The 22,235-nt window shown below is 55.1% G+C and overlaps 2 protein-coding genes across 11 annotated transcripts in view; both read left to right on the forward strand.

Moving 5' to 3' along the window:
- Lig1 (DNA ligase 1) overlaps positions 1-19,404 on the forward strand; it is a 46,103-nt gene extending 26,699 nt beyond the window's left edge. For 9 of the 10 annotated variants that reach the window (XM_027920415.2, XM_071605084.1, XM_071605085.1 and 6 more), the window contains 7 exons: positions 1,485-1,629; positions 1,727-1,809; positions 2,904-3,056; positions 4,808-4,861; positions 5,488-5,631; positions 6,498-6,590; positions 6,728-6,949. In XM_027920415.2, the coding sequence (XP_027776216.2) occupies positions 1,485-1,629; positions 1,727-1,809; positions 2,904-3,056; positions 4,808-4,861; positions 5,488-5,631; positions 6,498-6,590; positions 6,728-6,811 (756 nt within the window). In that variant the 3' untranslated portion in view covers positions 6,812-6,949. Of the gene's footprint in view, positions 1-1,484; positions 1,630-1,726; positions 1,810-2,903; positions 3,057-4,807; positions 4,862-5,487; positions 5,632-6,497; positions 6,591-6,727; positions 6,950-19,194 lie in introns of those variants that run through there. The other variant, XM_071605089.1, reaches the window with a different exon arrangement.
- A 1,168-nt stretch (positions 19,405-20,572) lies between these two features.
- The window catches only part of Pla2g4c (phospholipase A2 group IVC), a 31,071-nt gene continuing 29,408 nt past the window's right edge, over positions 20,573-22,235 (forward strand). The window contains exon 1 of the mRNA XM_027920325.2: positions 20,573-20,672. The gene's annotated coding sequence lies outside the window, so the exon portion shown is untranslated. The remainder of the gene's footprint in view (positions 20,673-22,235) is intronic.

The following is a 22,235-nucleotide window of genomic DNA, read 5'->3' on the forward strand; positions in this document are numbered from 1 at the left end:
AAAAGCCAGACAGTAAAGAAGCGGAAAAATGTCAGGCAACACCCCTCTTCTCACTTTATTTTTTTCTTTGTTTCTTTGTTTTTTGTTTCTGTTTTTAAACAGAGGTGTGTTTTACACAATGTACTATTTGAGATCAGGGAGGTGGGTCAGTGGTACAGCACTTGCCTGACACATGCGAGGCCCTAGACTCAGTCCCCAGCACTGCAGCAACAAGAAAAAAGTGCTATTCTGATGAGCATATTGGATTTATTCTTTAAATGGATTACTATTATTTTAATTTCCCATTTTTAATTTCTAAAATGGTCGATATCAAGATATATAACCCACATTAAAAAGGAAAAAAAAAACTCTTTGGAGTGAGTTCTCAATACTTTTTTAAAGGTGTAAGGGGTCCCGAGACTGAGAAGTCTGAAGACGATTGCTTTAGGTGTCCATTAAGCCTCTAGGGGCTGAGGCAGGAAGCATTCTCGCCCTGATCTGGGAGGGGAGAGTCATCCTCTGGTGGGAGTGAGGAGAAAGCGCTCTTCTTTCTCTTGCCTTCTCCCTCTGCCTCTCCTGAGATACTCCCACCCACATGATGCTGGGCAAGGAAAAGGCTGACCCCAGTCCTGGGAGAATTTAGAGCCTGGGGAGGACAGGCTGCTAATACCCAGAGAGCAAGTCACCTGAGTTCATTTCAGGGCAGAAGTGAGCAGCATCCACCACTAGACGTGGTCTCATCCAAGCCCGGAGGCTCGCAGCCACGTCTGTCCCATTCACCACCTGTGTTTGTAACTGAGGCTCTGCTGGAACGCAGCCTCACCCTTTCACTCACTTCAGTCTGTGGCTGCCTTTGCCCCACAGCAGCAGGGCTGGGTGGCTGTGGCAGACACAGCCAGGAACACAGTTGCCTTTGCATTTTCAGGCTCCACGACTGTGGGTTCCAGCAATCTGGGATTGAAAATATCCAAAAGAACTGCATCTGAATCAAAGTGTGCAGAGCTTTTCTTGTAATGATTCCCTAGTCCCCACAGTGTGGCTCGCACTTACATTTACACTGCACTAGGTATTGTAGCTAATGGAGAGACGATTTAAGGTGTGTGTACTCGTGCTACTCCCTGCATTACAAGGGGTCCTAGAACCAGTCCCCAAGGATACCAGGGGACAACTGTATTTACTCTGGTTCTTACTGGAAAGAAGTTGCCAGATCCTGTGTTGATGTAGAAAACATGTTCTTGGGAACAATGTTACTAACCTTATGGCCGTTGGTTTCTTCTTTGCTCTACTGGGCTGGCGTTAACAAGAGGTACATGAAGTCCATTCTAGCTCTAGCCAGGCCATGCTTCTAGCCAGGTGCTCCCAAGGTCACCAACAACTCTAAGCTGGGTCCACCCTCTTGCTGATGCCTCAGCTTACGCTTTACATTCTGAGTCCTGCTGATGACCTGTGCATGTGGTTCCCTTTGGCCTCAAGGTCAGGGCTTATGGTGTCCCTCCCCTCTTTAGTCCCTGGTCCGTGAACCCTTGTCACGACGCCGGCAGCTGCTCCGTGAGCACTTTGTAGAGACAGAGGGCGAGTTTGTTTTTGCCACCTCCCTGGACACCAAGGACGTTGAGCAGATTGCTGAGTTCTTAGAGCAGTCGGTGAAAGGTGAGGAAGCCACTCTTCCCTCCTGCATGGTCCCCAGCCTGCGCCAGCCTTGGTGAGTTGGGGAGTCCCACCAGCCATGCTTCCATGTCTCCCTCAGACTCCTGTGAGGGGTTGATGGTGAAGACCCTGGATGTCGATGCCACCTACGAGATCGCCAAAAGGTCACACAACTGGCTCAAGGTGATTACTGCCCAAGTCTGTCCTACCGGGGCCTGAAGCTGGTCCCTGTTTCACTCAGTGATGTTTCTGTAGCTGCATGCGTGCTCCCAGGTCCCCTCCTGTCCATCCCCCTGTCAGACGTCCCCTAGATCTCCTGGCTGACCAGCCCACCAGGAGTTGGCTGTGATCCTCTGGCCTAAGCCCCCAGAGCTGTGAGGAGGAGGAGGCCAGAAGAGGCTCCACCTTTCCTTGAAGGCTTCCCTATTGGGCCAGGAGCCTGGGAAGGGAGTCAGCCAGTTATGGAGGGAATGAAGTGACCTCAGGGCTAGTGAGGACGGGCCTCCTCTGGGTCATCCAGAAAAGCCCTTCTGGAAGCAGCGTTGGGTGGGGACCTGGGTGGCAGGAAGGGGTTGGCCACATGGATGTTTGGGCAGGAGACCCACAGGTGCAAAGGCCCTGAGGTGGGAGGTATATGCCGGGAGCAGGGTGGAGTGGAGAGTGGCCCCAGGTCACACAGCCACTCAGGCCATCATAAGATAAAAATTGGATTTTCCTTTGAAGGTTTTGGGAAGCCAGCAGAGGTTTCATACAGGAAGTCACATGTCTGATGACCTTTTTGTGGGTCCTCTGGCTGCTCTGTGGCTGTAGCCAGGCGTGCTGGGGGTTGAGCAGCAGTGGGAGTGGGCGGTGGGGGCTGGAGGGGAGCAGGTGGGCTGGATGGGAGGGGGCCAAGCAGCAGGGCGGGAGCTGAACTGGCCGGGCCGCTGTGTGTTTCTGTGTGTCCCTGGTCTGTGTACCTCCTGGACTAGGAGCAGCTGTGAGCACACAGACCTTTCCTGTCTTGGGAGGTCTGCACTCTGCTACCCACAGTCCCAGGCGCCTGGGGAGAGGACTTGGGGGAGAGGGCGTCAAGTGGCCTCCGTGCCCCCCGTGCCCCCCCATCCCTCCTCCACACATCGGCTTCAAGCCTGGAGGCTCTTCCCATGTCTCCTTGGGGTGGCCACTCCTGGTGTTCTTTCCAGAAGTTCCCAGATACCCAGGCCCTCCTCAGCCCACTGATGAACCTCCAGCCTTGAGGTGCCTGGGTCCCCCTCACCTCTGGCTCCCTTCCGCAGCTGAAGAAGGACTATCTGGATGGCGTGGGCGACACCCTGGACCTCGTGGTGATTGGCGCCTACCTGGGCCGGGGGAAGCGTGCTGGCCGGTACGGGGGCTTCCTGCTGGCCGCCTATGATGAGGACAGTGAGGAGCTGCAAGCCATATGCAAGGTCCTGGGGAGGGGTGCCCACCACTGAAGCAGGAGACCAATAGATGAGACTCTGGGGGGACCTGGACCAAGAGGCTCTCACCTCTTGCATATGAGGGATGATTGTTTTCCTCATTCTGTGTTTTTCTAATTCTCTGAGTAACTCTTGCTTCATATAGAAAAATAGACTCATCTAGAAGGCATGCAGAGGGAGTGTAAGGAATGGAGGTCATCCTGCACAGGAGGGGGAGATCGCTACAGGATGAGCAGTCTCTGGAGCAGGCACCTCTGCAGCCTGCTTAGGGACCTGGGGTCCTCCTGTCTCTCCATGGTCCTTCTTGTCATATGCTCTGGCTTCCTTGTCACAGTGTGGCTGCAGGTGTTCCATCATGGGATTCGTGTCCTAAGCCGCAAGAGGAAGGCTGGGGTCAAGGAGGGGCGGCCGTCTTCTCAGTCCCAGCCAGGACTGTCAGAAACTTGTCTGCCCAAGTTTCTTGTCAGAGTCTTACTCCATGGCTCACTCCTGTCCTTAGGAAATGTGGGCTTTTTTTTTTTTTTTTTTAAGTTTAGAAAGTGTTTTAGAGCTGTGTGCATTGTGACTGGTCTTTCCTGTGCATTTCCTGTTTTCGTGTATCCAGCGACTTTGGGTCTTTAGTCACAGAGACAGAACAGAATATCACCTAGGAAGACTCCCACTGCTGAGCACCAGAAGCAGGGCAGGGCAGGGCGTGTTTCATTTATGTTCTATGATGTTGCGATTCTTCTAAGTAATTTTTCTTTTTCTTTTTGTCTTAAGAATACGGGAGGCTGAGGCAGGAGGATCATGAGTTCAAAGCCAGCCTCAGCAATAGCGAGGCACTAATCAACTCAGTGAGACCCTGTCTCTAAATAAAATGCAAAATAGGTTGGGGATGTGGCTAAGTGGTCGAGTGCCCCTGAGTTCAATCCCCAATACCCCATAAATAATTAACTTTATTTCAAATGCTGTCATGAGTTTAAGTAGCATGGTGACCAGACTTGATACTTGCATAAGAGTCTTCAGGGTCCAGGCCCCATTTCCTGAGCCCATGCCCTATGTTTGATGATCAGACTCTTGCCAGCCTCACCTAGGACTTCATGAGCCCACAGCAGTGAACAGAATGATCTTATGATTCACCACATTTTGGGGCACCAGTCTGTCACCATTTTACATTATTCCTGTAGCAGAGATACTTTAAGTAGCTGCTATTAGGACAAGAGGGGAAGTATAGGAGCAGGAGTCTCCAGTCGAGACTTTCTGTCAGTGGCTTAAAGGTGCCTGTCTTGTCTGCTGGCTGTGACTGTTTTGGTAGTTGAAATTGTGGGCAGTATTAAGATGGAAGATTTCAGCTGGTTTGCAGGCGGGTGGGATGTGTGTGAGCCCAGGGGAGCGACTTCCTGACCTGGTGGAGCACCAAGAGGAGGAGAGGAGGGCGTTTCCTCCAAACACAGGGCAGTGAGTGGTTGAGGGGCTGCCTGCTGGATGAGAGGTGGCACCCGCTTGAGGGTCCTGGCCGACCATCCAGGTGCTGGCCAGTGCTGGCCGCAGCTGAAGAAGGACTATCTGGATGGCGTGGGCGACACCCTGGACCTCGTGGTGATCCACCTCTTTGTCCTGATTCTATAGACTGGTTGAACCAGAGTAGGTTGGGGGCTGTCAGTGTGCAAAGGTGTAGTCCTTAGCTGGCAGAACAGGGAGGAGGTGCTGGGCCAGCTGGCCAGCCCAGCTTCTGACCTGCCACGTGCTCCCTGCAGCTTGGAACCGGCTTCAGCGATGAGGAGCTGGAAGAGCAGCATCAGAGCCTGCAGGTGAGCCCCGCTACTGCAGGCCTTGCCCTCCCAGCCCTTGCTATGTGCAGTGACCGGTCTCCTGCATCTTGGGGTCAGGGATTGGGAAGGAGGGCAGCAGTAGGAAGACTGGCTTTAAAGCTCCACATATCCAAGTTCGAGGTGCGGCTCTGCCAGTTACCAGCTGGTAACACTGGCCAAGAGGTCTCTCCCTGAGCATGACACATGGCTTTCTCATGGCAGTATGGAACCAGGGCAGGGGTTCCTGTAGGGAGGCCTCTGTGAGGTGCTTGGTGGGCCCCTAGGGGAGGGAGTGCTGTGGCTGCAGGTAATTGGGGTCTCTATGATGTGTATTGGTGTCTCTGGATCCTGGTTCCATCTCTGTCCCATTCTTTGGATCTTTCTCACTGTCCTCTGCCGAGTCTTCCATTCTTGGGGCCCCTGCCCACCAACCCCCTGGTGTCTGTCCCTCCCTCTGGGTGTCTGCCTCTGTTTTTTTCTTTACTGTCCTGTCTTGTTTCTCCCTGTCTTCCATTCCCCATTTCTCCTTCATTGTTCTTCCCTCTTGCCCTACTTTCTAACCTCCCTACCTGTTGGCCCTGACTCTGAGCTCTGAGACCCTCCCTCTTCCCTGCTGCTTGCCATAGGCCCTGGTGCTGCCCACCCCACGTCCCTACGTGAGGGCTGATGGTGCTGTGGCCCCCGACCACTGGCTCGATCCCAGCGCTGTGTGGGAAGTGAAGTGTGCGGACCTCTCCCTCTCCCCCATCTACCCCGCTGCCCGGGGCCTGGTGAGTACAGGGGCCTGGGCGAGAGTGGGCCTGGCCACATCTGCTCTCCCACGTGATGGTTAAGAAAGCTTTAGAGTATTGGGGTGTCCAGTAATGAGGTTGGAAATCATTTCTGTAAAAAAAGATTCTCAGGTGGTAGAAAGAGAAGTGACCTTGCTCTGTTAGGGTCGTGGTCCTTTTGGCAACTTGGGTCTTCTGCGTGGACACTCGGTCCAGCCCCAGGCGTCTCCTTTCAGGCCCACAGTTGCTTCCTCGCCCAGGTTCTCACAGTGCTGAGTGTAGATCCCAGGGGCGCTGTTGCTCCCTGGGTTCTGCCCTCAGAACCAGCGGTGGTTGCAGTGTGACCACGTCCCTTATCCTTAGTGCAGGGAAGCTCACCTTTAGTGTCGTGCTGCGAGTTTCGTCCCATCCTCAGAACCTAGCGGCATGTTGCTGTTAGAAACTTAAAGTTTCTCCCTCATGCTGCTCATTGAGTCAGGGTGTCCTGGTCACACGCGCAAGGAGCTTTCATCTGTCCTGTGCTCACTGTGCAGCCAGCACTGTGCTAGTGACCAGCATGTCCCTCATGTAGTCCTTACAGAAACGTCCACAGGAATATCTCCGTTTTACACACCAGGAGATGGTGCCTCCGAGAGCTGAGGTGACTGGCCAAGGCCACCTGGCTCTGAGGGCAGCAGCTAGGTGGGAGCCTCACATGGGCCTGGCAGCTGGTGCCTCTGAAGCACCAGGCAGGATCCAGACTCTTCCTCAGCTGCTCTGTGCCCCCCTCCCCCCATTGCTGAGCCCCACTGTGTGGATCAGGAAGCAGCAGGACGGGGCAGGAGGAGGACCCTGGCTAGAGTACCTGAGCCTTGCCTCCTCCCCAGGTGGACAGCGAGAAGGGCATCTCCCTTCGCTTCCCTCGGTTTATTCGTGTCCGTGAAGACAAGCAGCCAGAGGAAGCCACCACCAGTGCCCAGGTGAGACCCTTGGAAGATGGGGTTTGCCTAGGGTGGGCTTGTGTGGCCAGACCAGCCTCTTAGGGAGGTGACTGGCTTGGAGTCCTGCACAGGTGGAGCAGCAGGGAGTTGCTGACCCACCCCTGCCCCCTCCTCAGGTGGCCTCTCTGTACCGGAAGCAAAGTCAGATTCAGAATCAACATGACACAGACTCAGACTCCAACCCTGAAGATTTCTACTAAGGCCTGGCCTCCCCGGGGCTGGTGAGGAGCCCAGGGTGGAGCAGGTCTGCTTTCGCACTCTGGTGGGGGGGTGAGGGGGTGTTACACTGGGTCTGGGATTCATTCTGTTATTTCTTTCAATAAATAATTACCAAACTCTTGGTGTGTGACAAGGGCCATGCTGGGCTCTGGGCTCTCACACTAGGCATTGAAGAATACTATGGGGACTGGGAGCCCATGCTGTCCCACAGGACCCTCCACAGAGCTAGTGGAGTTTTTGTGCTCCATGTCATATGGTGACAGCTGACAGTCACCTGTGGCCATTGAGTTCTCCACATGGGGACAGTAAAATCAAGGACTCAAATATTTCATTTTGACTATGACAGTTTATGTTAGCTTGTTGGATCTCCAAGCAATCCAGCTGGTGTTCCCTGTCCTAAGCCCTGTGTGCAGACATCAGTGATTTATCCAGGGCCCTTTCTAATGAGGTCCCATCCTCCTGGGAGACAATAAGTTCAGTGGTCAGTGTGTGGCTTCCAGTTCTGCACCCCCATCTGGGGACTAAGTATCATTTCAGATGCACTACACAGTGTTCCAGGCGCCCCACCAGAGCAAGCAGTGACCACTCCTGTTCTGGCTGTTATGCCCTGGACCCAGGCTTGGAGCCTGGCATATCCTAGCTGCTCAGGAGATCATGGCTGAGTGAGTGAGAGCCGGGCATTGTTGCTAGGCTGCTGGTCACCCCAGTTTCCCCATCCTCCCACCACTGCTGTGTGCTTCAAGCGTAGGGGCCCCTGGCCTGTGTATAGACACTTGGAGCTGGTCATGGTGGCCCTGTGCAGTTCCACAAGGCTTCGGTGACACAGGCCAGCAGTGGGACTTTGGACAGTGCAGTGGGAATATCTTGGGTCTAGGGGGAGGAATCTTTTGCAAAAGCTTGTTTTCTGAGAACTGCAGCCTGGCACCTTCTGGGGGACTTGCAGCTGTCTTGTGGTCACCAACTGGAAGAGGGTGGAGCAGGGCCCAGATCTGCACACCTGGGGCCTCTCTGTGGCCACCAAGCTGAGGGACAGTGAAATTCCCCATTGTTAGGCAGTTCTCCGGTGGGTCCTGCTTGCTGCAGTTGGAGGCACTCTCAGGGCTGCTGTGATGGTTAGTGAGGCAGGGAGAGGAGGGCTTGGGGCCGAGGAGCTCAGCAGGGTCCTTGGCCTGGATTCTCTAGAGAGCCTGTGGTGAAGGCCTGAGCCAGGGCCTTCTGCCTGGCCTCTCAGCTCCTGCACTCTTCTCACTAACGACAGCCCTGCGAGGTGGGTACATCCATATCTCCATTTAATAGGTCGGGACACTGAGGCTTGCGGGGAGTTGCTTTCCCTGTCTCACTATCTGGGAAACAGCCAGGATTTGCCTGGGCTGTTTGCTCCAGGCCCATGGTCTCTGCCATGGGCAGAGTGCACCTGTGAGGATGTGGGACCTTCTGCCATGGCATGATGTGAAGTGGTCAGGTCTGGAGGGGAGAGATCTTGCTCATGTGCTCACTAAAGGCAGGAGCCTAGAGGTGGGGGAGCAGTGGAGACCATCTCCCTCCAGAGTGGGATCCTCTTTGACCCTTAAGGATTGTCACCACTCACCAGGGTAGGGTGCCGATGAGCTGGACTCTGGGTCATGCACATGGCAGGTTTGGAGGCGGCACACCAGGAAGCAGCACTCCCTGCTCAGGACCTGCCTTGACAAGAACACACGGTCCCATCACATGACCACAGGTGTCGGAAAGGTTGCTGGGAGCTCCCAGCAAAAAGTAGTTCATACTGAATGGAGTTCCCTAGAGTTTTCGATGTCGGAGTGGCGGTTGGTTTTCTTCCTAAATGGAAATAAAATGAGGCAGAGGTGGCCCTCAGCGTCTGGCGCATTACCTCCCTTAACTCACCCCAGAAATCTGTCGTGTTAGTACAGTTATGATCTTTTATTTTTCAGATAAGAAAACACTTGTCGCTATCAGGATTTGGTTGCCAGCTACAAAGCTCAGCTAGTAGGAGGTAGACTGAGATTTGGCCAGGACTCTCAGCCTCCTAGACTCTGCCTTTACCTGTGCCATCAACAAGCCAGTCCCTGCTTCGCACAACATATTTTCTCCAACCTCCTCCCAGCTCACTCTGGGTAGAGATCAGTGAGCCCTCTGCCCCCTCAACAGCTAAGGGGTGACGAGGCTGCTCATTCAGGGAAGTGCCCACTTTGCAATGCCATCTTCTTATCTGGAGCGTGGCCTCACCAAGGCCCTTATCATGACTTGCCTGGGGGTGGCAGAGCTGTCCTGGGCACAGTGCCAGTCTGCTTCAGTGTGAAAGTTCTCTGCTCTTTAGCAACAGAAAAGGCAACAGCTCGGGTTGCAGCCAGTAGCCTTCAAGTAAAGGGGCCACTGCTGATAGCAGTCTATTCTCCCATTGTTAGATGAAATACCCAAGGAATGCTGAAACAAAGAAAGCAAGTTTTATTTAAGAAAAAATAGGTATCGACTGACTTATCAGGAGAGAAGTCAGGCCCAGAGCTGGGTGCTCTGGTCAGAGATGGTGTGTCTTGCTTTTTTATAGATCCCAGATTCTCTCCCTCCCCATCTTCTTTTTCTTCCCTGTGTAAGTGCCTACGGGTAGGAAGGGGCAGCCCAGGGGGATAGTCTCCTGAGGTGGTACTTGAGGGGTGGGGTGCGGTTGGAGGTGTTGGCAACACATTGCCTTTTCTTTGATAACCAGCCCTGATTCTTTCCTCATCGTTTACTATCTAAACTGACTTCCTGTCCTCCCCACTCTGTCCCATCTCAGTGCTGCTTCCCTAGCTGACACTCCCAAGTCAGTTAAGCCCTCGCCAAAGGGTCCAGAGGGTTGGGACAGCAAAGGTTTTATGGGGCAAAAGGCCTTTCTCCAGAGTGGGGACCATTTGAAGGCAGAGGGAAATTTCTCTTTTGGTCTTGGAGACCAAGTGTGTTGAAGGAAGAGGACACCGTCTTCTGAGATGAGCCACACGGGTTGCTTATTAAGGAGACTGCTCAGGAGACCACAGAGCCTAGAGCTGATCTCAGGCCCCTTCCTTCTCCCCTGTGTCTTGCTATGTGTGTCTTTCCACTCCGCCTCCCCTCCAGCTGCCTTCCTCACATCCCAAATCACTTTGCGATTACAGGTCACTGCTGCATGTTGAAGTGGACCACGGGACTTACTATTTCTCGCAGAATCTTAGGTGTCAGTGGGTAGGATTGGCCTCAGCCCCCAGCTGTGCTCTTCACCCTGGTTCTTGCCATTTGTCATTAACCTCTTACACTGAGCTCCTGGCCAGTCCTGCCTCACCTCCTGCACGGAAAATATGCCCAGGTGGACGAAGTCAGGTCTGCCCTTGGCATAGGAGCAGGCGCTGAGTCCCCTTCATCCTTGCCATCTGGGGCCTCTCGAGTGAGCAAGTCACATGGACCTAATATGCAGTGCTGTCTCTCAAAGGCCCTCTTGAAGCTCTCAGTGAGGCAGTGACAGACAAAGGGGGTACTCCATGGAAAGCCAGGCACAAAAAGCAGTGAGTGTGAAAGGCGCCTGCAGAGGGAACGGCTCCGAGCTGCTCACTGAGCCCCCAATCCTCAGGGTCGGTGGAGAGCCCTCAGAACCCCAGGAGAAGGACCCACAGCTTTGGCCTCATTTTAAGGCTCCCGTCTCCTCTCATCCCGGGTTTCTGAGACATGGGCCGGGCATGTCGCTAAGGACTCCCAGGCACTTAGCTGCCCTGAGGAGATCTCAGTGTGCAGTGGAGGGGACAGGAAGGGGTGTGAGGTTTGCATGGGAGGAGGTGACACAGACACAGCTGAGAGCAGGTCCCTGGGGGGCGTGGAGGGCATTTGGGGGGCAGATGTTACCTTCGATCTCGTCCTGCCCCAGGGGTCTCTCCTGGAGGGAATGCAGGGAGGGAAGGTGGAGAGACAGTCAGGGTCCCACGCTCCTCAAGCAGGCCCGTCCTCCACACCCCTGTTCCCTTCACCTCTCCTCCTCCCTCCCCAACTCCCATTCCTCAGCTTCTGCTCTACTTCCTCCCCATCCCCTCTCACTCCTCTTTCCTGTACTTGAACCTGGATCTGCTCTTTCCCAGACACACATTCCATTGTACTTGGAGTCCGAGCCTCCCCAGATGGACAGGGTGGGATTTGCTGTCCCAGCCCAGGTGTCAGAGGCTGGCTCTGCTGGGGCTCCTTGCATTTGAACCTCAGGACGACTCTGGGAGGGAGACCAGGTATCATTCCCATCTTACCCATGAAGACGCTCAAGAACAGGGAGGTCAAGGAATCTGCTGAAGGTCACACAGCTCTGAAACAGCAGGTCCCCGACCAGGGGAGGGGAAGTTACCCTTTAGGTCCTGTGGCAACTAGAGTCGAGCACCAGGGCTCTGAGTCCAGGGCTCCCGACTCCGAGCGTCTGCCCTTCACTGCCCGACCCGCTGCTGGACATGGCCTGGACACCTGCAGAGAGCCTAGAGGCTCCACCAACCTGGCCTCCACCCTCTAGCTCCCTGGCCGTCCCCCAGTGTCTCTCTTGCTGTCCTCTGTGCAGTCTCATCTCTGTCCGCCCTGTCCTTCCTTCCCTTCCTGACAGTCACAAGCACAGGAATGGACCCGCCTGCCCTGCCACTTCCTCCCTGGGAGCTTATGGCGAAGGACTCGTGTCTCAGCACCTCGGTTTCTTCACCTGTAACACGGGAGTGAGTCTCGGGGACCTCGGAGTTGTTCTGGGAGTTAAATGACATCAGGAATGTGCAGACCTTTGCACAGAGCTGGCCACACAGCAGGGACTTGGTAAGTGTCCAAAATTGCCATTGTCACCATCACTGGCCTCTTGTGTCCAGAGCAGAGAAAGGGACACCATCCCAGCCCCCGTTTATTCTCCTCACAAAGCCCCCTCCTGAGTTTACTGTCCCCCTTCATCCCGTGGCCCCTGGGAACCCAGAGCCCCCTCCTGTGTTCTGAGCTTCCTGGTTCCTGCCGCTCACCTGCCCCTTCTCCCCCTGCCCCACCCCCTCCCTGCCCGCCCTGCCAGTCGCCCTGCCTCACCCGCTGCTTCTCAGCGATGCCCTTCCTCAGGAAGATGCAGGCGGGGCCCGCGGGGGAACTGCATGGGGCAGGCATGCTCTCAGGTTTGTCCCTCTGGGTGGCCTGTGCCTGTCCCTGGCAGCCCAGCCTCCTGCTCAGTCCTGTGCCAGCTCTGCTGCCTCTCTGGGCCTCTCCTGCGAGCCTGAGTCTCAGAGCTGTGAAGGCTGGGGGACCTCGCCCAGGCTGGGAGGGATCAGGGCTGCACCTGCCTCCCCATCTGGCTGCAGGGAGTCAGGGGCAGGGCCACCTCAGGCTGTGACTCAGCCCAGGATGGCACTGGAGAGCATTTGAAAGTAGGGATTAGGGCAGGCGCCTGTCCATTCACTGTATCCACCTGCATCACCTGTGCCCACTCTCTATGCCTGTCCTTTGGGCCGTGTCACATGCAGAGGACAGGGTCTGGCCCCAGAGCTCTCCTGACCAAGTCAGGCCCGTGTGCAGGGACGGCCTGGTGACAGGGGGAACAGTGGTGGAGAGGGCAGTCTGGGCTCTCCCCTGTTCCTCTGGTCCCCCCTGCTCTTCCTGAGTAATTCAGTGGCAGCAGGGAGGGGGCCAGGGCGTGAGAAGTCATGGTGGGCTCAGGGCCAGGGGTGGAAGCTCCTTGGCCACACCAGGCAACTGCAGAATCAAAATCAGTGAGGATGGCAGCAAATGATGCAGGAAAACCCAGGAAAGCAGAGTCCACAGGAGGTCAGGGAAGGGTGAAGTGGACGGCCTGATTGCCCAGCTCAACGCGCCCACACACTGATCTCAACTCATTCCAAAGGGAGAGTCCCTTTTCTGGAAGAGTGGAAAAATCAGGCAGATGCCATCTTAATCAAATGACCCAAAGAATGTCATCAATAATGTGACAAAATCATGCCCATCTTGAGGACACAGCCTCACTTTCATGATCTTCCTGAATCTCCTCATGGGAAGGCGTCAGGCAAGCCAAGATGGAGGGGTGACTGACAAAATAACTGCCTGTGGCCTTCAGAGAGGTCAAGGTCAGGAGAGTCAAGGGAAGACTGAGGAACCCCCAGCGGGGAACAGACTGAGGAGACATGAGCAAATCCAGCACAGACGTCTCCGCTGGATCCTTTGCTACAGGGATCTCCATGGGGACAGTAGGTGGCTTCCTGTCCAACACTGCTGTTCTGTGGCACATAGGACTGTCACCCTGCTCCCTGCCTTCATGGGCACCTGGTCTCCTACCCGTGTGCAGGTCTCCCTTGTGTCCAGATCTCCCTTTTATACAGACACCAATCCTGGAGGACGTGGGTCCTCTGTAACCTCACCTCCATTTGCTCACATCTGTAAAGACCCAATTTCCACAAAAGGTCACAGTCCAAGTACTGGAGGTTGTGACATCAGGACCTTCTGGCAGGACACAGTTCAACTCCTGAGCCCTTTAGGAAAGGCAGGGTGTGACAAACAATGGTAATGTCCCTCAACATTGGGTCCACGCCAGATGCTGCCTGGGGTCTTGAGACTCTTGTCACCCTCTCCAGGATTCAGGTGCCAAGTGTGATAAGGGGCACAGACATGAAGGGCCCACCTGGGTCCTGGGCTTAATCACTGAGGGAGAGATGAGTAGGGGCAGAGGACAGGAGGGGAGGGAGGAGGGAGGAGGCCAGAGGAGCAGAGGGGACAGCTGGGGACACAGTCCACCTGAAGAAGAGTGGGGGAAGGAATCGCTGGTGGGTAAGTGGGACAGGGCCCAGGGCGGGGATGAAGGGAGCCCAGGTGGACAGGGAGGCTGTGCTGTGACAGCAGACCAGGAGCCACATGGTCACACAGCGTCACTCAGCAAGCTTTATTAGGCACCTGTGTCCTCATAGCTGAATTGGCCCCGAGGATCTAGCCCATGACAGGGGCCCATTCCTCCTTCCCTGGGGTCACCCGCCCACGGGGGCTGTAGCAGCCAGGTGAAATGACAAGGGAGAGTTAGGTGGCTTTGGTCTCCATCACCACATCCATTTTGGCCACATGAACATTGGACACGGTGGCTCTGATGCTCAGGGAGCCATCCTTCAGCTCCAGGGCCCCCTGAGGGGTCTGCAGGATGCACTTCACCACCTTGGGATCCGGGGCCTCCTTCTCCATGATGCCATCAAAGACCTGCTCCAGGCCGTCCCGGGCCAGCGGCCCCCTGAGCAAGGCCAGGGCAAACTGGATGCGATGGAGGGTGTAGCTGAAGGGGACGGAGAACAGCAGGGCCAGGTGCTCGTCTGGGCCCTGGTAGGCCAGCAGGCCCGCCGTGCCCTGGAAGCTGGAGCTCGTCTTTGTGAAGGAGCAGTGGACAGTGGACTTCAGGGGAAGCACAGGTGGTGGTCTCACCTGGGCCTGGCCACTCCGACAGCAGAGCCTGGGAGAGGAGTTGGGGCCCCGTGTGTCTGCAGGCAGTGTTGTGCACTGCACAAGAGGGACTCATGACTTGGGAGAGACGCTCGTCCACTAGGTACCTGATTGCCCCAGCCCCACCACCTACCGTGGAGCTCCTGTCAGCTACATTGATTTGTCCAACATGGTGAACGCTAAGCACACGAGTGCAGAACTCGGCCTACAGCTAACTCTTCCCCTGCGTCACACGCCATGGCACCCGCCAGAGGGCACAGGATGGAGCTCTGTCCATGTCTCCAATCCCATGTCACTCAGGGCTTCTCCCACACCCTCCCTGACCCAGCCTTCATCCTGTTCCTTAAACAGACCTAAGTCACTCCTGCCAGGACCATGGCTACCTGCTCAGCATCCAGGCCCAGGCCACAGGCTCTCCCTCTGGGGCCTTCCCAGAGCACCACCCCCTTTCCTAGGACCCTCGCGTCACTCCCAGCACACACTGAGCCCTATGTCTTCACAGCTTGGACCTCTCTCCACACCCACCCTGCAGATCCTTGGCTCCCATGTGTGGGTCAAGTGTCCACCCAGCAGGACAGAAATCCCTGGGGAGCAAGCACCTCCTCTGAAATGCTTGCTGCCATACAGGTATTCAGTAGGCACCCAATAAATGTTTATGGAATGAGTGAATGGACTTTGTGATGAGCAGGGTCGTGGGGCCTGACCCCCAGGGCTGTAAGCCCAGTGACAAGGACAGAGGATCCACAAGCAAGAACAAGCCCTGGGCAGGACACGAGAGAACTCTGGGGTGGTGGGAAGGCTGGGGACAGCAGAGTGGGTGACAGGGAGACCTCTCAGGTTGGGGATGGAGATTGGCTCCTGGCAGGACAGAGACTTGACCTGAGGTGAAGGGTGACAGCCGACGACGGATGGGAGCCAAGGGGGTGTCCCTACACCAGCAAACAACCTGCCTGAAGTAGGGGAGGGCCACGGGGCTCAAATGCAGCTTGAGATGGTGGTGGGGACACCACGTGGGGGCTGAGTCCCGCCACCGTCTCTGCTCTTCATGGAGTCTGTGATTGAGGGGTTGTACCTACACTCTAGAGCCATAGGGTGGCTCCTGTTGTGAACTGAATTGTGTCTCCCCGGCAGCCCCCAGACTCGCATGCTGAAGTCCAGCCCTGGTGCCTCTGAATGGGACCTTATCTGTACAGAAGGTTTAAGAGGTCACTCACTTGGGACCCAATCCTAGGTGCCCTGTGTCCTCAGAGGAAGAGATCAGCATGCACACAGAGGGGGACCACCCTGTGAGGACACAGAAGACGGCCACGTGCAAGCCAGCAGAGTCCTCAGGGGACACCAGCCCTGCACACGCCTGGATGTCCTTCAGCCAGGCAGTGCCGGTGAGAGCCACCTGGTCTGTGGTCCCCAGCAGGCCAGCACGGGTCCCTTAGAGCACAGGCGACCATCAGATCCCCCAGGGGAGGGCTTGCTGGCCAGGCCCAGAGGGCTTGCTCTCCCTGGACGTTGTGCCCTGATGCTCCCAGTTTCTGCCAACTGCTGCTCAGGGCTGGAGCAGGACGGCGTGCACACTGTGCTGGCCGCAGTCTTCACTCCCTGACCACGTGGCCAGCTGCCGCTCTGGGCTCTCACTGGCACACGGGGCAGCTTCCTCCAGGGGGGAAGTCTGAGAGGACAGGCAGGTCCTCGGAATCTAAGGTCACCATGAACTGACTTTGGGTTGATCTTCATGACTCTGCCTGTGAAGTCTTCATGGAGGAGGGAACCAGCTTCCAGAGGTGGCCTCAGAGCTAGTATCAGCCTGAGCCTTAGGCCTGGCCTCGGACTTGAAGTGTGTGCCCTAGGGTGTCAACTAATCAGAGGGTGGGCTGTGAGGAGCCCTCAGGGCCAGAGAGGGAGCAGACAGGAAGGGACTTACATGGGATCCTTGAACGTCACACCTGTCCTGTTGGTGATCTTGATGCCCACAGTACGGGAGCCTCGGACGTCTACCACTGTGTCCTCCAGAGAACACTCCTCTTCATCCCCAGCTGGGAGCTTTGGGTCCTCGCTGAGATCCAAGCAAGAAGCTGTGACTTTCCCCCACAGGGACCTCTAGAGTCTGGGCAGCTACTAGTGAGACACAGCAGGGAGGACCCCGATGCCCCCTGAGGTTCCCACCCAGAGCCGCTGCCTTCAAACACATTTCCCCCAGTGACAGATTCAGGAGCTGCTGAGTCTCCCAAGCTCTGCTGCAACCCCACCTCCAGCCCACACAACGTACCTGAACTTGAACTTGACTTCTTGGTAGAGCCCTCCTGGGCTGGAGATGGTGAGCTCCTCCACCTCTCCTGAGCAGAGCTCCTCAGGGTCCCTGGGGCTTGAGCAGGTCTCTGTGCCAAGGGCCGACCCAGGTGCCAAGGGCAGAGAACTGACAAGACAGGGCACAGTCCTGCACCGTGGCAGCTCTGGCCCTGCACCTGCACAGCCTGTCTTGTCCTGTGCGCCCACTGTACCCCTAGGGTCCAGGGAGCAGTGCAGGGCCCTGTCCCGTGTGCTGCCTCCCGAGTGCTGCAGCTTGAGCCCCAGAGAGGCTTCACCCAAATGGTGTCACCTGCCTCCATTTCTATCCCCAACTGAGCAAAGGAACCAGAGGTGGTAACACTCAGTGCTGGCAGAGGGGACCCAAGGGACTCAAGGCATTCATCAGGGGCCACATCAGGGTTGTCCCATGTCTGGCTGAACTGTCAGACCATCAGGGAGATCTCAGGGAACTGGCTGCCCTCAGGTCCTCTAGCCACACACAGCCTCCTCAGTCCAGGGCTCTGACTCAGTTTCCCCAGACTCCTCCTTCCAGGAGGCCCCGTGACCACAGAGCCAGCACAGAATCCACCAGCAGGACATGGACACCTCACCAGCTCCCATCACGGGGGCTCATCTGCCTCCACCCCACACTCACAGCCACCAGGGCACACGCAGTAGCACTGCCACGTCTTAAGGACCAGAAAGTGGGTTCCCAAGCTCTGCAAGGACCAGAGTCATCAGCAAAGCAGCTGAAGTCATTCCATCCAGGAAAAGAGTCCCCACTAACCCCCTGAGGGCATCCACTTGCTTACTTATGCCCAATTCTCCTGGAGTTTTCTGCATGTCCCTGTCCAGTGTCTAAGCCTCTGATCAGGCAGAGCCACGCTCTCATGGAGTCAGCGCCCACAGCTGTAGGGACACTGTCCTGAAGGAACCTTCTGCACAGCACAACTCTTGAAGTAGCTGTGATTTGACATGTCCTAAATGCCATCCAAAGAGCATACCAGGCCCTCCTTAGAGCTGCAGAAAGCACATTAGGTCACTCAAGCCCCTGATAAGTCCTATAACAAAGAGCACTGTTTAAATGTCATCTGGACAGGGGTGACTTTTGCTCTGTGGCGACATGGGAAGTTCTAGAGACAGTTTGATTGTCATGTCTGGGAGGTGCTCCTGACTTCTGAAGGGCAGAGGCCAGGGACTGAAAATCATCTTCCAGTGCCCTGCGGCCCCACAGTAGGGCATCATCCAGCCCACACGTCAGCTGTGCTGACAGGGTGGGGGTGGGGGGGCCTGGGCCACCTGAGAACCAGTGTGTGGGGAGCCCTGCACCTTGTGGATGGGGCTGGGTGTCTGGTGATCCCCAGTGGGACAACCAGAGCCTTTCCAGCCAGCTGGAGTAGGGACTCCGTCTTGCAGGAGAGATGGAGAGGTGGAGGCCTGGGAGTGCTGGGCCACTACCTTCCAGTAGGCGCCCACCAGAGAGGCCACAGCTGCAGAAGACAGGAGGTGCCAGTGAGGGGCAGGGACACTGCTGGATATGCTGTGCCATCTGCATTCCCAGATCCCCAGAGCAGGCTTGCATTGCCCTGGGGCCTGGGGCTCCTGATTCTGTGAGATGCACCCACCCTTTCCAATCAGCTCCCTTGTCTCTTCAATTGTCTGAGATCAGCTTTTTTGAACCAGGTAAAGATCTCAGCCTTTCTAATGCTCTGAACGTCTCTGAATGACTCAAAGGAGTCACCATCATGGAATTTTGAGGAAAATGCTTGAGAATTAACTGAGAATGATTAAGGACGCCGGCCGTTAACTGATACTTCTGTGTGTCCCTCAGGCTTTACCTACTGACCCTGGAGAGGGGCAGAGCCACTTCCCTACCTTCTCCAGATGGGAGAACTGAGGCCAGAGAGGAACCTGAGGACCTGGAGCTTCCCACCTTGCCTCCCTACGGAGGGACGGAAAGACAGTCTCCTGGGCTCTGTGTGTCCTCTGCTCATCCAGCCTCAGGCCACACAGGAGGCATCTTGGTGAGTGCAAGGAGCAGTGTGGGCAAGGTGGGGTGGAGTGCAGAGTGACCCCAGATCACACATACACTCAGGCCACCATAAGACAAAACTGTCTTTTCCTCTGAAGGTTTTGGGAAGCCAGCAGAGATTTCATACAGGAAGTCACATGTCTGATGACCGTTTTATGGGTCCTCTGGCTGCTCTGTGGCTGTGGCCAGGCGTGCTGGGGGCTGAGCAGCAGTGGAGTGGGCGGTGGGGGCTGGAGGGGAGCAGGTGGGCTGGATGGGAGGGGGCCAAGCAGCAGGGCGGGAGCGGAACTGGCCAGGCCGCTGTGTGTTTCTGTGTGTCCCTGGTCTGTGTACCTCCTGGACTAGAAGCAGCTGTGAGCACACAGACCTTTCCTGTCTTGGGAGGTCTGCACTCTGCTACCCATGGTCCCAGGCGCCTGGGGAGAGGACTGGGGGTAGAGGGCATCAGGTGGCCTCGGTGCCCCTTGCCCCTCCTCAACACATCTGCTTCAAGCCTGGAGGCTCTTCCCATGTCTCCTTGGGTGGCCACTCCTGGAGTTCTTTCCAGAAGTTCCCAGATACCCCAGGCCCTCCTCAGCCCCACTGATGAGCCTCTAGCCTTGAGGTGCCTGGGTCCCCTTCACCTCTGGCTCCCTTCCGCAGCTGAAGAAGGACTATCTGGATGGCGTGGGTGACACCCTGGACCTTGTGGTGATCGGCGCCTACCTGGGCCGGGGGAAGCGGGCTGGCCGGTACGGGGGCTTCCTGCTGGCTGCCTATGACGAGGACAGTGAGGAGCCGGAAGCCATTTGCAAGGTCCTGGGGAGGGTGCCCACCACTGAAGCAGGGGAGCCATAGAGGAGACTCTGGGGGGACCTGGACCAAGAGGCTCTCACCTCCTCCACGAGGGGATGCGACACAGGGTCGTGGGAGCACCAAGGGATTTGCGTTTCACACACCCGAAGAATGCAGGACCCAGATTTAGATGGTGGCAGTTTTATTAAAGGGGTCCCTCAAAGGGTGCTCTTGGTGGCTCTGTGTAGGGTTTTCTATTGTTTTGATGAGGAGTGTCCTTTCATTGGAGGGTCCCCTTGATTGTTCTCTTTCTCTGACTCAGTTGAAAACATCCAACTTTAAGCCCTTATTCCCATAATGGATGTGCAATGTGTTTGCTTTCCTGAGCTTTTCCTGTACGTGTTCCTTATCACAAAAGAATTCCTTGGGTTCAGCACAGCTCTCTGGGGTTGACCAATGCTAGGGTCATCCCAAAGCCTGGGGCACCAGCCTACTGTGTGGCATCAGGGACAGTGGGGCCTTCCAGTCAGGTGGCCAGAAACAAAGCAAACTCTGGTGTAGGGTTTCAGCCTGGGCTTGTCTCACCTCCATTGTTTTCCTAGTTGTTTTTTTCTGATTCTATGAGTAATTCTTGCTTCATATAACAAAGTGGGCTGGGGGCCATTTCCCAGCAACAAATTCACAATGAATCAATGAATGGAGATTGCTGTTTTTTTAGTTTATTTGCTTATTTTTTATTAAAGGGGTCCCTCAAAGGGAATAAAATGAGGCAGAGGTGGCCCTCAGCATCTGGCGCATTACCTCCCTTAACTCACCCCAGAAATCTGTCATGTTAGTACAGTTATGATCTCTTATTTTTCAGATAAGAAAACACTTGTCGCTATCAGGATTTGGTTGCCAGCTACAAAGCTCAGCTAGTAGGAGGTAGACTGAGATTTGGCCAGGACTCTCAGCCTCCTAGACTCTGCCTTTACCTGTGCCATCAACAAGCCAGTCCCTGCTTCGCACAACATATTTTCTCCAACCTCCTCCCAGCTCACTCTGGGTAGAGATCAGTGAGCCCTCTGCCCCCTCAACAGCTAAGGGGTGACGAGGCTGCTCATTCAGGGAAGTGCCCACTTTGCAATGCCATCTTCTTATCTGGAGCGTGGCCTCACCAAGGCCCTTATCATGACTTGCCTGGGGGTGGCAGAGCTTTCCTGGGCACAGTGCCAGTCTGCTTCAGTGTGAAAGTTCCCTGCTCTTTAGCAACAGAAAAGGCAACAGCTCGGGTCACTACAGTGGTGCTCAGTGTGGGGCAAGTGAGGGGGCTGGTGCTGCTTCCCTGGCTGACTCTCCTAAGACAGGTAAGCCCTCGCCAAAGGGCCCAGAGGGTTGGTGCCCATATCCATGTCCAGCACTTAGAGGGTGGGGCTGGTACATTGTTCATGGCCTGTGGCCCTCAGAGGTCATTCAATTTCTGCTTTTTATTTTCTTCTCTACAAAATACAAACAAAAGTAGTTTTTTAAAAACCATTTGAGAATTCAATGAGTCACACATAAAAGGCACCTAGAATGGTGCTCTCCCAGATTGGCCATTAGGAAATTGTTAGCCCTAGGCCATCCATGTTGCTGAGTGAACTGTGAGTCCCACTCAATGGTGGAACATTGAGGAGGTGGCAGTATTGTCTTTGAGAAAACAGAGTGTCTGTCCTAATGAAGCAGGAAGAAGTCGAAGTAAACCCTCTGGTTTTGCTTGCTTTTATTTGACTTTGAAAATCGACAGTTTTGGAAGTCACACGACTGAGCAGTGTCATAGGTCTCCCAGTGTCATTGAGCTCTGTGTGGACAACATCTTTCCTCATAGAAAGTCCCTGTGCCTCCCCAAGCACACAGCCCCCCAGCCCTCCCCAGGCCTTTCTCATTGATCATTTCAGGAATGTTTCTCCAAAACTAGCAGCACAACATTGATTTACCCCAAACTCCCCTAATCTCCCTCCCACCCTTTAAGACTGATGATTCAAGATAATAATCAGCTGTTTTCCAGATCCACAGATGACCAGTCAGCAGGTTTGGTGAGACCCCCTTCTAGATCACCAGAGAGGGGCCTAGAAGCACAGTCTCAATCATTTCCTGATGTAAACCCTCTTCATTTCTCCTACAGATAAAAGGATCTCAAGGCCTGTGCTGAGTTAGATCGTTTTCCAAGATGCTCCCCAGAGGGATCTTCAATTCCCTTTATTGTGGGACAACTAGGGAAAAGGTCAAGGTTCAGGGGTCTGAGCCATGTCATTGGACTCTACAGCTGGGGCACCTGCTACCCACCCTGTACCCAGTGTCCACAGCTCCCATTCCTGATGTTGCCATCTTGTGGGGTGAATGTCTACCTACTACTTTAGGGGAGTTCCATTTGTTATGGGCCAAACTATATGTGCCTTGGCCAGACAAATCCATCTTACCGTGAGACTGCATTTCATATAAGAAATGCTTCTCGCATGAGAAAACCCAGCCTATGTGACCCAGTTCTTGCTAAAGACACCCTGTTTGGCAACACATAATGGCTAAAAATGTTTTCGACCTAATGGATAAAAATGTTTTTGACCACTGAGCCACAACCCCAAGCCCTATTTTGTATTTTATTTAGGGACAGGGTCTCACTGAGCTGCTTAGTGCCTTGCTGTTGCTGAACCTGGCTTTGACCTCGAGATTCTCCTGCCTCAGCCTCCTGAGCCTCTGGGATAACCAGCATGCACCACCGCACCAGGCTTTGTTGTTCTTATAAAATGTATTATGAAGAAGTACTTTTTGGCTGTATTCAGTGGTGCACACCTGTAATCTTAGCGTCTCTGGAGGCTGAGACAAGAGGATTGCGAGTTCAAAGTCAGCCTCAGCAAAATTGAGGCACTAAGCAACTCAGTGAGACCCTGTCT

Source organism: Marmota flaviventris, chromosome 18 (assembly GCF_047511675.1).
Source record: "Marmota flaviventris isolate mMarFla1 chromosome 18, mMarFla1.hap1, whole genome shotgun sequence".
Lineage (NCBI taxonomy): Eukaryota > Metazoa > Chordata > Mammalia > Rodentia > Sciuridae > Marmota > Marmota flaviventris.